At 40.1% G+C, this 18,861-nt stretch overlaps 1 protein-coding gene across 1 annotated transcript in view; it reads right to left on the reverse strand.

Annotated features, from left to right (window-relative positions):
- The window catches only part of MEIS2 (Meis homeobox 2), a 220,274-nt gene that overhangs the window by 2,834 nt on the left and 198,579 nt on the right, over positions 1-18,861 (reverse strand). The window contains exon 10 of the mRNA XM_052646516.1: positions 1,372-1,430. Coding sequence (XP_052502476.1) covers positions 1,372-1,430 — 59 coding nt within the window. The remainder of the gene's footprint in view (positions 1-1,371; positions 1,431-18,861) is intronic.

An 18,861-nucleotide genomic window follows, 5' to 3' on the forward strand; every position in this document is an offset into this window, starting at 1 on the left:
ATCAAGAAGAAAACCTGATTGTAGTCATTCGAGGACACAGAGGAGAAAGAAGAAAAGATATACCAAACAATCAGCAATTGTTCCTGCTGCAGCAGTGAAACGTTACAGCAACAACGTGGTTGGCACTTGCAAACGGGGGGTGTGGTCTGTATGTGCGGTTCTAGGATTGAGGTAAGATGTGTGAGTAGCTTTACAAAACATTCTAGAGGAAAGACTTCCCCAGCCTGTTTAACAGGTGGGTCATCCTCAGCAGCCTTTGCTTCTGGACTTTTCTCTCTCAATTAGGGGGAAGAGGGACAAGGAAGAGGGGGTACCTGATGTATAAAGATCGCCACATGCTATTAAGATTTGGTGATCCTGCCATCTCTGGTGGCTTAATAAAATTTCACATCAGACACAAACACTTGAAAATTTGAGCACAGTTTTACAAGGTTAAACAGACTCAATGGAACATTTGCTTTTCACTCATACCAAAGAAAACATAAATACGGTAAATTTAATGTGTCAGTTGTTTTATATGATTCTCCAACAGGCCCCCAGCCTCCATTAGTGGGGCAATATTTCAGTGTTGTCAGGGAAATTTTGCCAAAGGAATCTGATTTTTCTTAAATTCTTTAAACTGAGGCCACAGCTTAAGTCTCCATCCTGTCTGACATCCTCGTGAGTGACAACAGTCATCATCTACATGGAAAATAGCTTTTTCCCCACAGACCTTCTTGCAGGCACCACAAGTCTGCAGTAAAAGGAAATGCCTATTTCAAAGTAGAATGATTAGGAGTTCCTGGGTAGGGTTCTGACCGTACCGTGTAATAATAGCTTTAGAGAAACTGAGAGATACTGTGAGAAAACCCCACATGTGTTTTCATGAGATGGATGGGAAGCATTTTAATAAAAAATAATGCTGGCAATGCAGCATGTCAGGCTTTAATAGAATATCATGAATAGTCAAAGCAAATGAATGGATACAATGAGTTTAACAGGGGATGTTCCAGGAGTGAAAGCAACACGCACACCAAGGAATTATGGGTAAGGAGAAAATGAGAGTGTGCTAATGATTGGATGCAAACAAGCAATGAGTAATTCCAGAGCTCACAGTTAAACAAACTGCTTGTGGCACTAATACGTGTGCCCAATTACCAATTCAGAAAGAAAATAAAAAGCAGTTTCAGTAGAGTCAGGGTGGGAAATCTCCAATTAGCACCAATTAGTGAAGTTGCTTCCTAGAATGGAATTCTGGGGACATTAAAAGACAAAATTCTCCCAGAATGCCTGATGGAAGCATTTCTTTACCAGGTGGTGAAACTCCTAAAGTATAATTTGACGAGGATTTATGCCTCAGGGATGGGAACACAGACACGAGTTGGAACTTGCCTGCTCGATTTGACTGGTCAATCATGGGCTGTACTATTCTTCTTCTGGCATTAATAAACCTGAAATAGAATAGAGACGACCAGTCAGCAAATGCAATTTGTGTGCTCCATGAACACCTTCGCACGCTGTGGAGAATAGAATACAGTTGAACATCTACCAAAAATTATCTTTTTAATTTGAAGGCAATTTTTCCTCTCCATGTTCAGAAATAGCTGACTGGATCATCTCCCCTGTCATCTCATAACCAAGCCGAGGCTGACTTGCTAAAAACAAGTTACTCAGGAAGAGAAAAAAGTTTTCCCTGCGAAAACTTGTATTAATTTGCAACTGTGCTTCTGCCTCTTGAACAAGTCAGAATCTTAAGTTCACAGGCTGGAAGATTTTCCCCCTTTCCCTAAACTCCATCATAGGGAGATCCCGCTTCCCCTTGCAGCTGGTCATAAATGGAGACCAGGCTCTGGCACTCGGCTTTCACAAGGTATTGTTAGGTCAGCAAAGCCATCAATTAGGCTGTCTGAAGTTTTATCACCAACACAGCAGTAATAAGTGCTGGCCAGAAAGACTTCTGCTCTTCGGCAACTCCTGCAGTTTAAGCCTGTAAAGTTAGGGGTCATTTAGAGGTCAGTGCCAGCTGGGGGCGGCCTTTCCAGTCTAAGCTGGGACACCCAGGGCAGGGATAAAGGTAACTGCCAACCATAAACCCAGCCACCTTTCAACCCACTAGAAAGACAGAGCCTCAGGTACACATGGTTGATATTAGAGTCTAAGAAACATTTTCAAATCAGGTGGTGGCTGAATCACAGGAATGTAAAGGAGAGCAGTTATTTCATCTAGAAGCCTGGATCTAATTTTGTTGGAAATCCAAAAATAAGTGCCTACTTCATGTTACTTTAATGTTTAATAATGCCCATCAAATATTCATGTACAAACAGAGTAAGATGATAAGAAATCTCCTTTATTTCTCCAAATTTAATAAAAACAAACCAATTGTCTACCATTTGCGAGTTACCCCTGTCCCCGTGCATTTAATGACATGCATTCCCCACACACTTGAGCTGATGCACAAGATTCACTGGCTGTGCATTTTCAGGGGGGACACGGAGGGAGGGGGTTGCCTAGCCTATAGCTAGCTGTTCCTTCAAAATAGGACCATGGATGATCTTCCCCAGTATTGCAACCCCATGGACTACAGCACACCAAGCTCCCCTGTCCTTCACTATCTCCTGGAGTTTGCTCATTCCCAGTATTCCCAGATTCAAATCTTAAGTGCAGGGGGACTTCATGATTAATGAGTTCGCTTGGGGTCACAGTCAGGAACTGAAAGCTCCTTCTTTGAAATTAGCCAGGAAAATTCTAGTGTGTGCTGGCAGCTCTGTGCTCCTATGGTGTTGAAGTCCCTTTTGCAGAGGACAGCAGCCCACACCCTTTTAGGCCTCCTGTGAGCACTCTGGTGGGAATACAATTACACTGAAGAAAAATAGCCGGGAGAAAACCAAAGGAGTCTTTTGCATAAGGCGTTTGTTTGGCAAACAATGCACTTCTTTATTACTTAAGTACGTGTAGCTCAGGTTGTCAAAAATGTCACACCCCCTCAGGTTTGGGCAAGTAAGTGACAGGTTATATGAGGTGAAAACAAAAAGAAGAGAGTGGAAAAGGTATATATTCCCTCCAGGCGCTTTTAAGTGTTGCTGAGGAATAGCTGATCAGATAGATCACAAAGCCTTTTAGAAGTACCCCTCAAATCTTAGTGGTCTACTCTTTGCCTCACTGTTCTTACTGCGACCTTTCAAGGACAACTGACCTGAGAGTCGCACCAGAAAACTCCTTTCATCAGCTCAGATTATGACCCATTGAGATGCTCAGAAGAGTGGGAGAAACCTTTCCTCTTCTCCTTGAAGTTTCTAATGGAGGACACACATGACAGGGTTTTCACCTCTTAGGTACTAGTAATCCCGGTTTTGTTTTTCCCTGTAGAGCAACTCTAGGTAAAACGAATTGCTATTTTTTCCCTTTTTAATTTCACCCTTTTACTCTTTTATTATTTACATCTGGAGGTTGTTCCCTTCTTTATGTCTTTCTCAACAGTTCCCCCAAACACTCCCTTCCTCACAGAGTTGCAAGGCATCATGGTCCTTAGTTCTCAGCAGGAGAACTCCACACTGTCTTCAAACAAATAATTACAGGGAAGGTTAGAGGTTCACTCAAAGGTCATTTCTTTGGATACTCGTCAGAATGTTTACATTAGTAAAAACGGGGTCCTCTCAAAAGGTTGTTCAATGGGGGATCCACAACAATGCAGAACATTAAAAAAGCACTCTGTGTGCTCACAGGTCTTTATAGAAGTGCTGAACTTGGAAATGCCACTCCAGTTTACATTTTCAACTAGTTACCATGGCATGGACTGGACGTTCACTAGCAGTTATGACGATGGCCTTTCTTTGCCCAGTTCTCCTAAATAAATAGGCAGAGAGGCCTCTGAAAGTTTTCACTAGATCTTCTTACAACAGGTCAGAGAGATTTTGCTTTTTTCGCTAGGGTTTCTCTGAACTGTTGTTCTCAAACAATGTTTGTGAACCATAGTGCTATATCTTGCCAGATTCCTGATTCTACCACATTCTTTCAAATCACACAGAATTTGTAAAACATATGGGTCCCAATTTTTCGGAACTCTCTTAACATACAACTCTTGCCAACTGCCAGCTCCCCTGATCCTAGGCTATCTTATGAACACCATAGATGTCATTATCAAAATTAACAGTTAATAAGCTGACTGTAAGAACACTTCAACACTCAAAAATTAAATTACTCCCACTGCACAGATGATCCATAGGCCACTCATAGAAAACACACCCAATGTACATAAAATGAAGCCATTTAATTATAGACTTACAAAAATCAAACTAAAAGTATTTTTTTTTATTTCTTTATGTGAAATTTCCAAATGTGGTCTTTCCCCCAAATTAGATGACATGAAAGTTTTTTCCACCTTCTCTGATATGTATTTTAAGATGAAGTTATTCAGTGTTCAAGCAATAAGCAGAATATCAAGTTTTGATCTACTTAAAATTTGAAGTCTAAATTGAAAATTGCCTGATCTTCCATCTTTCAAGGTCCAAGCTCCATTCATATGGAAAAATGCAACTCACTGGTTCAAAGACAAAAGACATCTTAAAAGGCTCAAAAAGGTTTCTTGGATATTAAATGGGTCTTACAAAATAACATTTTGATGAGTTAAGTGTAAATGAATCAGACACATATGGATTAAGTTATCCTTGAATTTCACACGGGTTTAAAAACTAAGGGGAAAAGAGGGTGTTGGCAAAAACATTTTGGACTTTGCCAAACCCAAAACATTTGAAAAATTGCTGAAGACATCCAACTAACCAAAATGCAGCAAGCTGCACCCAACTTTAATGAAAACCCCCACAAGTTATTTCCAATCCAAAGACTGTTAGGTTTTTCATCTGTATCTGATATTAAAAAATGCTCTAAATTGTAATGTCATCCCAGAATGATTTTGAAGTTGAGGACACATACTTTTCTATTGGTATAAACTATTTAACCCCAAATCACAAAGTCTTCTTAGATATTAAATAGTTCTTAAAAACATTCTGAGGTTTGTACACCTTGCATGTAAAATGTGCCACCTCTGATAAATGCCATAAATAAAATGTGCTAGTGAGCCTAACCCTTCTCCAGATTCCACTTAAAAAAATTCATTAGCCTCACTGTGACTTTGTAAGGGCTAGAGATAATTCCATTAGTGACTCCCTAGGGAATGAGTACCCTAAAATACACTACTTCCATTGATTTGTGTTGAACACAAAGTTAGTACACAGGCTCACGCAAAAGCTTTGGAGAGGATCTACTAAGACTATCTACTTTCTCACTAAATTTTATCAAAATAGAAAATGCATTAGTATGTGTGATCCTTAAAAATTATATACTTAGACGGTTAGCTTAAAAATAAACTTGATTACAGAAATAAATTCAATGACGTTCCAAGAATCATGAGGCCTTTTTGAGTCAACTTAGAGTGAATATATATCTGTGTATGTGTATGTGTGCACGCGTGTTTAGGCTAAGCCATGTCCGACTCTTTGTGACCCCATAGACTGTAGCCCACCAGGCTCCTCCATCCATGGGATTTCCAAGACAAGAATGCTGGAGCTGACTGACATTTCTTTCTTCAGGGGATCTTCCCAACCCAGGGATCAAACGATCAAACCTGTGTCTTCTGCCCTGGCAGATGGATTCTTTTATATATAAAAAGAATAAACCCAAGAGAGGAAAATATCATTGAAATCTCATCTTGTCTTTTTGGAGAGAGGTCTTCTGGAGACCTCTCCCACATCCCCACCTTAACCCCCCCACAAAAAAAGCCAAACTTTTCTGTCAAAGAAATCTGACCATGGTGATTTTCTTTTTAAAGTGTGTTCACTCCCAAGCATATTTCAGATTGATAGAAGTAGACTTGGGTATCTTTCCAGATTGTTGGTTGATTCCTTTTCCTTTCTTTTTCTCCATCTTTTTTAAATGGCTGACAAATCCCTCCTTCTGGTTCACTAACTTCATTCCCCACCTGGTAACCCATTCCTTTTGGCAGCATTCCTTTTGTTAGAAAGTGTAGGCCTCCATGGAGTCAGCTGGAAAGATGCCAGCCCTGAACCCTCCGAGGAGGCATCAAGAATCCCTGGATGCGAAGATTTTGCACGGATTGGTCTGGTCAGAGAAGCGGAGGTAGAAATGCTGAAGAGAGATCAGATCAATTTGGAAGAGGTATTGTCCAAATACCTTGGTGATTGGGGACCTTTTAAAAAATGAAAAACCTGTTTCTTCACTTTTCTCAGCCACAAAACTCATCAGAGAAGGTGCTTATTCACAAAGCTTGCTACTGGTTGGGATTTGCAACAGTGAAGTCTCAATCAGGACAAGTCCATTATTTTCTTCGACTTTTCTGAGTTCAAGAAGAAAGCATGTCTATCTCTGTGCTGTGCTTATGGCTAAGAGGAGGGTCTTCTCAGTGAGATATACTGAAAAGGTTGAATCAGTGAATTAAGCAGATTTAATACCTTTGAATGTGTACTCCAACACACAAATGACTGAGTCATGTCTCAAACCCGCATTTTTCATGGGTGGCCAGATAGTGGGTCTTTTCTCCCACACAATTGTGAGCAAAGTAAGGTAAACGAATGAGATTCATGGGTTATTTAGGGATACAGTTATGGTTCATAATCAATTTCCCAGAGTTACAGCTTGATTTTTAATTTGGTAGAGGTGAGATTGGTCTACTGGAGATGCAGGTTTGATCCCTGGGTTGAGAAGATCCCCTGGAGAAAGAAATGGCAACCCACTCTGGTATTCTTGCCTTTGAAATCCCATGGACAGAGGAGCCTGGTGGGCTATAGTCCATGGGGTTGCAAAGAGTCAGACACCACTTAGTGACTGACTACACACACAGATTAGTCTACAGCTCTCAAAACACCATGAACTAACACTTCTAAGTTTACAATATGAAAACACGGTATTAATCTGGACTCACACACCTTTTGTAGCTTTACGAATATGCCTTGAGTAGTGGAGTGTTTATGCTGACATGAAAAGCCCTGAGCAAAATGATCAAGTAGGTGATGCTTATCTTTCGACAGCTTTCTACTGTGGTTTCCCAAAATCATTTCATCTTAATTCTTCCTTCAAGATAGGAGGGCTCACATAGGTTCTTTACTAAAATACCCTACTTTAGGTAAACCCTTCTCAGATATTGTTCCATATTCCAGACTTCTCTGTAGAGCAAAGTGATGAAGAGCATAGGAACATATTTTCTGCCCCTTCCTTGCTGTGTCACCTTGGGCAAGTCTATGTAAACGTCCAAGATTCAGTTTGATTCCTATCTATAAGCTGGGGTGATAGCTGAGCCCAGATCATTTTGAGGATTAAGGAGGGTATTGCTTGTAACATCTTTGTGCCACAGTACCTGGCACATAGTAAAGGCTTGTTAAATGTTAACTTATACTCAAAATGTATCTATACAATGCCCCCTCCTAAAGAGCTCTGTTCTCTTACAGGTAATAATTAACACTTGGTGGGTTATCATAAAACAAAGCCAAGCTGATTGATAAGAGGATAATAATGTGCTGTACCCCTGAAGGTAGCACGTGTTCATGCCATGTAGGGTCTTCCCAGAGATTACAGCTAATCCAAGTATATAATGTCATGGTGGGGATTTTAGACACTGGAGTGGGTGTCTGCTGGGGGGCAGGATAGTGGGGTGAGCTATTTTGGAATCACTCTCTTAACAATTCTTTGGATCCTTGCAACTCGGTGCTCCATGGACCAACCATATAAACATCAACTCAAACTCATTAGACCTACAGAGATAAGTGGTCCCTACCCTGGCACTTCCCAGGTGGTGCTCGTGGTAAAGAACCCATCTGCCAGTCTCTGGGTTGGGAAGATCCCCTGCAGGAGGGCACGGCAACCCACTCCAATATTCTTGCCTGCAGAATCCCTCGGGCAGAGGAGCCTGGTGGCCTACAATCCATAGGGTTGCAAAGAGTCGGACACGACTGAAGCGACTTCACATGCACACACCTTGGCACTAATGAATCTGAGTCAATATTCTAAAATATTTCCAGGTGACACAAGCACATTTAAATTTGAGAATTCCTGCTCTAGGTCACATACCAAATACACGATCCAGTACTCTTACTAAGAACAGAAACTTGCAAAGGTCAAGTTTTAATCAAGAACCGGAGCTGTGAATATGCACACACTATTCTCTTTAGGTATCTCACATCTAAACAGTCCTTTAATCACTCGTTTTGGGCAACAAACAATTTAGAGTAATTTAATACATTTCATTCTGTCAGTGCCTCCGACTGGAAAATTTGGACTGATAAAGTGTTTTTGTGGAAACTGTTCTCTCTCAGGAATGGATAGCAGGGAAATGGTAGATTTCTATTTTTATTTCATGTAGCTCTGCACTGTTTAAGTTTTTAATAATAAGCTTGACTGTTTTTAATAACTTAAAAAATCTTTAGAATGACCTGGAGAATTTGGCATCCTATTCGACTCAGGCTTACATGGCCAATAGTAGAGACTTTTTAATAAAAGTATTTGAGAAATTCCTTGAAGATAGGGAATTATCTTTTATTTTCTTTATAATACTGAGGAACAATAAACACTATTCCATAAGGATAATCACACTCAATAACAAAACATCCCAGCAGGTTATGATTGTGAAGCACTGTTACTCTCCCAGAACACCATCAGATTATTCATATGTGGCTATTTATCATGCACTATAAAAGTGATCTTTCAAAACTACTTGAAAGCAAAGGAGGAGGAAATACGCAAACTTCCTTAGCTATTCATATCTAGAATATATCCTCTTAAAGATAAAATACTAAGTCAATAGACATAAGTTGTAATGTATTACCTCATTCTGTACATGATTTATTGCAGATGGAAATCAACTAGAAACTGAATTACTTTGAAAGTTTTACTACTGACATTAAAATTCCAGATCTGTATACCTATACTCCTAATAGTGCTTCTGAAAACAATTCTTTGCAGACACGGAAGATACATCTATAACTTTATTCAGTTCTATCAGCATAAAAAAACTGGAGTAATCATCTTCAAAATTTCCAATTATGAAGTCCCTGTTCATCTATCTGAACCTTATTGCCTGACTGGGCTTCGAAAAAATCAACCAGTCACTTGACAATCAGTTACACACATTTTAGCTGGTTCTCATCATGTTCCTAGCCACTTACTAATTCGTGCTAACAGGAGGAGATCCTTACAAATCTAGCATTTCTTTAGCTTTCAAGACCCCCTTTGATTGGAGTATTAATTCTCTATCCTACTTCTCAGTGGAAGCCACCTGAGCATTAACTTGCCAAAAATATACCAAGCTGTTTAGCAATTATGTATCAGCTATGTTTGAGGAGATCAAGGTGCACTCACATGCCCTATGCTATGGATATCTCTCTGATTAGCTTGTCATCTGCTCGGAAGAAGATGTAGGCGGAATCTCCCATACAGTCTAGCAGGCCAGCTGTTAGCTGCCTGTCAAGCCCTCAAGTGGACAAGTAGTCCAGAAGCAAAAATGTCACTCCTTTGATCTGGCAAGGAGCAGCTGCTGATTTATAGAGTAGGACTTTGTTCTTCCGTTCTATTTTACTTTCTTTCCTAAGGCAGAACCACAAAATCCAGGAGAAAAAAAAAGTGCCGTTCCCAGCAACATCAACAAGCTCTGACAACTGCAACAGGGTTTTTCTTGGCCCGAACAAAGCTCTCAGGCATCTCCTTTGACGCTCACCTTTCCCCCCCTCCCCCCTCCCCACCATTTTTTGCAATGCGGTAGTTATTGTTTAATTCAGCTTCTGTAAATGGAATGGACTGTGGCCAGCAAGCCTGGGGCATAAACACACCTGTATGAAAGGAGCCTTATTGTAGCAACCATCCACAAGCAAGCTCACATGAACCACGTTCCTGAGTTCAGAAAGAATGCTCCATTTTTCCTGACAGCAAATTTTACCCTAGGTGAGCTTCTACTTTTGTTGCCACCAACCTATGATGACCACATGTGAACTGTTTCCTCTTCAATGGCATTACACTCTTTAAATCCAAGAGAAAAAGGGATTCACTTTTTTAAATCTGTGAGCAAACAGATCCATCAAAAATGTTTATTCGCTGTCTACAATATCAATCATTAAGCCTTGAATTAAACAACATCCAGAAAGGCTTTTGCAAATGCAGTATCAAAGATGCCATAATGTTGACTTCGTTACCACTGATTTATACTGACACAGGCTTCCCTGAGTAATATATAAGGAAAAAAAATCAACAACAAAATCTCCATAAGCCATATGCATCGCCTTGCTAAGAATTAAACTGGTTTCAGATGCACGATCCTGTTCTTAGTGGATACATCTGTCATGTCAGAGATGCCCTGTCAACCAAGTGGGACAGGAAACAATGTGGCCTTGAGATAAGCTGTGAGAAGTCAGTAATCATATGCAAGTATGTATGTGTACATGTGTGTATACACATACATGTATGTGTATGTATGTACACACATACACATATCAGGCAATAAACTGCAGAGATTAACACCTGGCTAAGTTTTCTGTGTGGCTGCTGGAAGGAAGGGTAAAAAGGGTTATCAACTCGAGGATATGTAGACATATACCCACATAGGTCATAGACAGAAATTTTGCGGGTGGCAGGAATGCTGAAAATGAAGGAGAAAAGAATGGCTGTTTAAACATCTTTTTTTGCCATCAAGCCATGTTCTAGTGTTTGTTCTCTTCTCCCCTTTCTCACTTTCACCAGGATGAACGGACTTTTTTCAAAACCTCATTCCTTGCTCTACCCTATGTTCCCCTTTGGTCAATCAACAGTTACTCAGGACAAACCTCTTCAGTGTTTAGAGGATCATCCTAGTAGAGTTTTCTCTGGGACTGCATACAGGTCCCAGAGTTGGGGGGTGGTGGGAAGATAGAGGATAGGAAGGGCAGGAAGGTATAAAGAAGCAGGGATTCCATATGGCCTATTTTCATCCTTTTTCAATTCTAAACAATTTAGAATGAATAATTTTTAAGGTCCACAGTAACCTATACATGCATCACACACTGATAACTTCTACGCACTGTATCTAACAAAAGACAAGTTTAATGACAAAATATCACAAGGTCATATATAATAATAACTTATATATAATGTGAACATATATCATTATATGACTCTCTCTACGTCCACATATATACTTAAAATTTTGAAAATGCAACTTATGCCTTTAAAGAATTTTACTCTTCACAACTACAGTAACAAATCAAAGAGCACAATTTGAGAATACATCATAATCCTAAATAAACATGGTCCACACTCAGTAAATAAGTGTGATGGGGTCAAAAGAGAAGTCAGAAGTCAAGTTCATCATCACCTTCTTGGAGGAGGGAAGTTGGACCAGATTAAAATAGTATAGATTATTGAGAAAGAAGGAAATAAGGGAATGGTGTGTGTGAAGACATTGAAGTAGACTAAGGCCCAATGTGTGCAAGGGAGGGTGCAGGCACTGAATTCTGACAGGCTCCTGGTTTTGGTCTGGAAAACACAACCACAGTTAATATACAAGCTAGGGGAGGCACCTTTATTTTTTCAGCTTTATTGAGATACAACTGATATATAACATTGTATAAGTCTGACATCAAGACTGCTTGGAGAAATATCAACAATGTCAGATATCCAGATGATACCACTTTAATAGCAGAGAAGGAAGAGAAACTAAAGAGCCTCTTGATGAGCGTGAAAGAGGAGAATGAAAAAGCTGGCTTAAAACGCAGCATTTAAAAACTAAGATCATGTCATCCAGTTCCATCATCATGGCAAGTAGATGGGGGAAAAGTGGAAATAGTGACTTGGGCTCCAAAAATCACTGTGGATGGTGACTACAGCCATGAAATTAAAAGACACTTGCTCCTTGGAAGAAAAGCTAGACAGCATATTAAAAAACAGAGACATCAGTTTGCCACCAAAGGTCTGACACAGTCAAACCTTCCCTGACATAGACAAAGCTATTGTTTTTCCAGTAGTCATGTGTGAATATGGGAGTTGGACCATATAAAGAAGGCTGAACACCAAAGAATTAATGATTTCAAACTGCAGTGCTGGAGAAGACTCTTGAGAGTCCCTTGGATAGCAAGGAGATCAAACCAGTCAATCCTAAAGGAAATCAACAATGAATATTCACTGGAAGGACTGATCCTGAAGCTCCAATACTTTGGCCACCTGATGCAAATAGCTGACTCATTGGAAAAGATCCTGATACCAGGAAAGATTGGGGGCAGGAGGAGAAGGGGGTGACAGAGGATGAGATAATTGGATGGCATCACTGAGTCAACGGACGAGTCTGAGCAAACTGCAGGAGATAGTGAAAGACAGGGAACCCTGGCATGCTGCAGTTCATGGGGTCACAAAGAGTTGGACACAACTGAGCGACTGAACAAGTCTGACATGTGATATTGTATAAACTTAAGGTAGTGTTGATTTGACACATTCATATTACAAAATGATTATCTGACACCTCCATCACATCACATAATTACCACTTCTTTTTCACCACAAGAACATTTAAGATCTATTCTCTTAGCAACTTTCAAATACATAAGACTGTTAATTATCATCACCTGGCTGTGCACTGGACTTCTAGAACTTTCTCATCCTGAAGCTAGAAGTTTGTATCCTTTGACCAATATTTCCCTATTTCCCCCACCCAGGTGGAAGTTCTTGAGTAACAAACTGAACCTCTGAAATTCCTAAAGAGTAGAATGATAGATAAAATATGGTGCTTGAGGAAGATCTATTCTAAGGGCTACATATGAGCTGATGAGAAGCAAGAAGCTAAATGGTAGAAAGCTGTTATATTCCAAGCAGAAGAGGGAAATGTATACTCAGACTAAATTGGTAGAAATACAAAAGAAGTGGGACCTGTGGCTTGGAGAACTGCTGATGAATTGTGTTTAGATGGCAAAGAAGAGATACAAATAGAAGTGCTATTATAAGAGGATAAACTTGAGAATCTATGTCTGGTATGCTATAGTATTCATTTGATAAAAATTGGAAATTTCAGAGGAATTCCTACTTGTTATGGTAAGGGGGCACAAACTCAATTTTCTAAAAGTTACCTTCGAGTTGACAGTGGGACTTTCAGGCTGAGAAACTAGGCAGGCCACTCAAGATAAAGGACAAAAAGAGAGTGAACGGTTGGAAAGAAGCGACTTTAACTTCAAAACCCTCTCGTCTCTTCAAAACTCCAAAACTAGATGAATATTTCAGACTGCGGCAACAAGTATAATAAAGTACCTGCAGGCATACTAAGTCACTTCAGTCGTGTCTGACTCCTTGTGACTCTATGAATCATAGCCCTCCAGGCTCCTCTATCCATGGGATTCTCCAGGCAAGCATACTGGACTGGGTTGTCACACCGTCCTCCAGGGGATCTTCCCAGTGCAGGGATGGAACCCCAGTCTCTTATGTCTCCTGCATTGACAGGCGGGTTCTTTACTGCTAGCACTACCTGGGAAGCCCAATCAACTGCCTGACTAGTTCCAAAAAATTACTTCTTCTTCCTACATCCTCCAGACTTTATGAAGTCCATTATCTAACAATGTCTGGTCAATTGTTAATTAATTGTCAGTAAAAGCCTTTATTTCTATTAGGTCCAGCTTGCTGGTTTTTCTTTTAATTCTGAGATAATCTGTGTAATTGGAAGCTGATGGTAATATGTCCCTGGCACACTGTGTACACTTCATACTTGGTGGAATTCACAAAAAAGTTTTAAAAATCTGATGGGGGGTTCATGTTTGGGAACACATGTAAGAATTGAAGATTTTAAAATTAAAAAATAAATAAATAAATAAATAAATAAATAAATAAAAATCCCCTAAAAAAAAAAAAAAAAAAATCTGAAATAGGAAAAATATACAGAAGATGGTGTTTTTAAGCAAGAGTGGTAAGACAATCAAGGGTGGGTTTTCTCCAGGTGGTGACAACAATTTAGAAGAGAATTGATAGTACAAAGTGTTACACTGAAAAGGGACTCCATTAAGTGTGATGGCTTCCAAATTGTGTCCTCCTTTCAAACCATATTTTTCTTTTTAAATGGGCTTTTAAAGTGAAAAATATAGCACTTCACCCAAAACGGTGTGGAAACAAATGGTTCTCAAGTCTCTATTCTTCAACTCAGGCCAAACCACACCAACACCAACAATCTAAAGCCACTTGGTGTTTGGCAGGAAGGGGCTTGCATGAGAATGTCCCCATGGGCCTTTCATTTGTCTGTAGGGCTCCTTTTTCTAAAGCAGCAGGGGAGACCTCAGAGACCAGCATGGCATGCCAGGAGTGTTTGTAAGGGCCAGCCTCTTATCCCTCTTCCAACTCTCCTGCTGGTTTAAAAGAAAGAATGTGGCAGAAGACACATTTGGAAGGTGGCAACATTCTTAGGGCCCTTTATCAATACTACTGCTTTCTTTAAATTGTAGCTTGGTCTCTTGTTTGAGAGGCTGAGATTTTAGCACTTTTAAAGGGAACCATAAGTGAGAAATCTCCTAGGTGTTAAGCTTTAGAGTGGCTCCAGCCCAAAATCCAAAAAAAAAAAAAAAAAGAGAGATTAAAACACAGAAAGTCAAGTAATATTAAAAGAAAGATATAACAAAGTATTATAAATATGTATATAAGGTACAGTTTTCCTGTTTAAAACATGTTATTTAACCAGTTTCTACTGGCATCTAGTCCAGGTGCCAAAGGGGGGAAAAAATCAAAGATTTGGAAAATTTCAAAGTCACTTTAAATAAACTATATTTCTAATAGCTATACATCTAACAATAATTTTTAAAAATATATTATGAAAACATATCCCATGATGTCAAGAGGCAAAAAAAAAATCTTTTCATAAATACATGACTTAATAATGTCCTCACATTTATGATGACCAGACATCAAAGACCAAATTCCAGATAAAATTTCTTGACTCCCTTTCCTTATAACAAATTAAACATCTTTTTACTTTGATTTGCAGCTGGGTAGCATTCTGTATCTTCTTCAGAGATGCTATATACAGTCTTCCCAATGTGACGGTATTACTACCCACAAAATTTTTAGCATCATCCCGTAATCATAAAAGACATAAAATATATCTTTATAAATCACAAGAGACTTAGCAAACCAGCAGTTATGCCACATCTGCTTTAGTCCTTAAATATTTTAGCTTTAGAGGGTTAGTTAGTGGATTTCTTTCCCTCGAATTGCAGAGAAATAAAGACATCAACCTTTGATTCCTGTATTCCACACTCAGCTACAGTCACCAACAGACAGAGAAGCAAACACCGTGTACTGCAATTTGAAAGGAATTTTTTGCATATTCACATCTCATACTTATCAGAATTCCCTAAAGTGGCCTAACTATTAGAAATAGAAATGATAGCATTTGAATTTTCTCCATTTTCACAGTAAAGATAAAGCAACATAAAATAATTTAATTTAGAAATTGGTTTAACTGCTATACAGTTATGTACATATAAACAAAAAGACAATTAATACGTATAAAGTTAATATGCCAACTACCTAGGAACATACTATTTCTTCTGTCTTTGGGGCCTTTCTCTCATGGCTGTCTGGTAAACACACCGTCAATATTCTTATCAGAGAATATCTTTTTGAGGTAACTTCCCAGATTCCATAGTTTGAGTAAGAAGCACTTCTTCAGTCAGTTGCACCTAGTTCAGAGATCCATCTCAGCATCTATTCAATACTAAAATCATAATGTATATATCTAGCTTATCACCAGGTAGTCTCAGAGGCCAGGGCCACATCTTAATTCTACGTTATTGAAAGCATGTCAAACATACAGTACATCTTCAGTAAAATGTATGGTGAAGTGCTAACCAAATGACAATGAAAATAGGGTTCCTGTGTCTTGGAAATAATGTCAAATTGAGAATGGAAGAGCCCAGAGGAATTTTCTGTCCTCATTTTGCAAGTGGCTGAATAGCTGAAGCCCGGATGAAATGACAGCATATTAAAAAGCAGAGACATTACTTTGTCCACAAAGGTCCGTCTAGTCAAGGCTGTGGTTTTTCCAGTGGTCATGAATGGATGTGAAAGTTGGACGTTAAAGAAAGCTGGTGCTGAAGAATTGATGCTTTTGAACTGTGGTGCTGGAAAAGATTCTTGAGAGTCCCTTGGACTGCAAGGAGATCCAACTAGTCCACCCTAAAGGAGATCAGTTCTGGGTGTTCATTGGTAGGACTGATGCTGAAGCTGAAACTCCAATACTTTGGCCACCTGATGCGAAGAGCTGACTCATTTGAAAAGACCCTGATGCTGGGAAAGATTGAGGGCAGGAGAAGGGGACGACAGAGGATGAGATGGTTGGATGGCATCACCAACTCAATGGACATGGGTTTGGGTGGACTCTGGGAGTTGGTGATGGACAGGGAAGCCTGGTGTGCTGCAGTTCATGGGGTCGCAAAGAGTTGGACACAACTGAGCGACTGAACTGAACTGAACTGATGAAATGATTTTTTCCCAGAATGGGGCAGAGCTAAGGTGGGAAATAACTCTGGCGTCCTGTCTCTGGGTAGTGATGTTTGCACTCAGAAACAACTAAAGATACAGACTAGAGGCATTAGTTTAAAGATGTGACTGTATCTGGCTTTACAGATGCCAGGCAAATCTTGTGTACAGTGGTGAAGGAAGAGAAGGACTTGACTTGGCAGAAAGTGGGCATCAGACTTTTCTAAGCTGCGTAACACTGAATGATAAGTCCAGTTGCTGGAGAGGGGAGAATAAGCTGGGAATAATGGGAACTGAGCTCAATGGAATATTATGGTGTGCGTGTGTTTTGGGATAGATGAATAATAAGTAGAAACTGAAGAAAGAGAAAGGAAAGAAGAATAGAAAACTTTCTTAAAAATTTTTTTTTCCCCAGATTGTACTCTGAAGGACACTGGTGTCAATGTTTCGATGTTTCTCCAAAACAAAGATGGTAAGTCAAAGCCTGGTAGGGAGCAGCACTAAATGAAACAAAGAAAGTCAAAGTGTTAGTTGCTCAGTGGTGTCCAGCTCTTGCAACCCCATGGACTGTAGCCTATCGGGCTCCTCTGTCCATGGGCTTTCCCAGGGAAGAATACTGGAGTGAGTTGCCATTCCCTTCTCCAAGGATCTTCCCAACCCAGGGATTGAATCTGCGTCTCCCACATTGTAGACAGATTATTTACCTCCTGAGCCACCAGGAAAGCCCAAACATATATTATGAATCTCTAAGAAGGCATGATAGTACAAATCAAACTTGGCTTCAGTTATTAAGATTTTGAGGGGCACTACGCTATGATTTTTCCAGTAGTCATGTATGGATATGAGAGTTGGACTCTAAAGAAAGCTGAGCACCGAAGAATTGATGCTTTTGAACTGCGGTGTTGGAGAAGACTCTTGAGAGTCCCTTGGACTGCAAGGAGATCCAACCAGTCCATTCTGAAGGAGATCAGCCCTGGATATTCTTTGGAAGGATTGATGCTAAATCAATCAATCCAGTACTCTGGCCACCTCATGTGAAGAGTTGACACACTGGAAAAGACTCTGACGCTGGGAGGGATTGGGGGCAGGAGGAGAAGGGGACAACAGAGGATGAGGTGGCTGGATGGCATCACCAACTTGATGGATGTGAGTTTGAGTGAACTCTGGGAGTTGGTGATGGACAGGGAGGCCTGGCGTGCTGCAGTTCATGGGGTTGCAAAGAGCCGGACATGACTGAGCAAATGAACTGAACTGAGGGCTCCAAGGATTTGAAAAAATTAAGGAGTATTTTTTTAACCAAAATTGTGTTTTTAAATCATTTATGAATTTGAAAATAGGATTTCCATGTTCCCACTTCCCCAAGTCAGACTCAAAGATAGAGAACCATTTATAGGGCTCTTGTTTTATATCTTGTGCTTGATTAGTCCCTCAGTCATGTCCAGCTCTTTGCGACTCCATGGACTCCAGCTCCATGGATGGGCTCTTTTGTCCTTGGAATTTTCCAGCAAGAATACTGGAGTGGATTGCCATTTCCTACTCCAAGGGATCTTCCCAACCCAGGGATCAAACCCACGTCTTTTGAGTCTCCTGCATTGGCTGGTGGATTCTTTACTACTGTGCTTTCTGGGAAGCCTGTTTTCTATCTTACCTGTTCATAACACCCCCTCCCAAGATTATTATAAAACCTGACTACTCCATTGCCCTTGGACCCCTAAAAATATTCAGGCTGAGAATGTTCTTTGAATTTCTCTATCTCAAATATAGTTTGATCATTAGGAGATGATGCTAGGCTAGGATGTTTGCTCTAATTTTCCCCTTTTCCTACTTTTCTCGTATTTTCTTGCTCAATGAAATATTATAAAAAGCAACAACTATTATTGGGTATTTTGCTATGTGTACCTAAAATTTCTGCTTCAAAAATGATTCAGAAACTGAAGACTAATCTTAAAACTAGGAGGTTTTTTTTTTTTGGCAACACCCTCTGCATCTTTCATTAATGAGAACTAAAACTTGGGCTGTGGCCATCTAACTTGAGCATGTCGACTACATGTGTTAGAGACTTCTGCATACGGAGGGTGGAAGATGGGGAGGAGAGAGACAGAGTCAGAGACAAGGCGGCGGGGGGAGCAGGACGTTAAGGAAAGACAGAAATGAGAAGGGAGGAGAGACAGGAAAAGAAGGGCTGCTTTGGGTAAAGCACCTCAATGCACATGCAATGCTCCATCCTCCTCTCCCCTCCCACCCCGCCCCGCCCCACCAATTCTACTTTTTTGTTTACAGAGTGTACAAGTACAAAATCAGCTTTTACTTAGAACTGTGTTAAACACCACCTGCCTGCCCTCTGAACCTCGCTGTCTCAGGAAGAGGTCAGCCCGGTGAAGGGCTCCACTTCTATAAGCAATCCTGTCA

The sequence above is a fragment of the Budorcas taxicolor genome, chromosome 10 (genome assembly GCF_023091745.1).
Source record: "Budorcas taxicolor isolate Tak-1 chromosome 10, Takin1.1, whole genome shotgun sequence".
In the NCBI taxonomy this organism is placed as follows: domain Eukaryota; kingdom Metazoa; phylum Chordata; class Mammalia; order Artiodactyla; family Bovidae; genus Budorcas; species Budorcas taxicolor.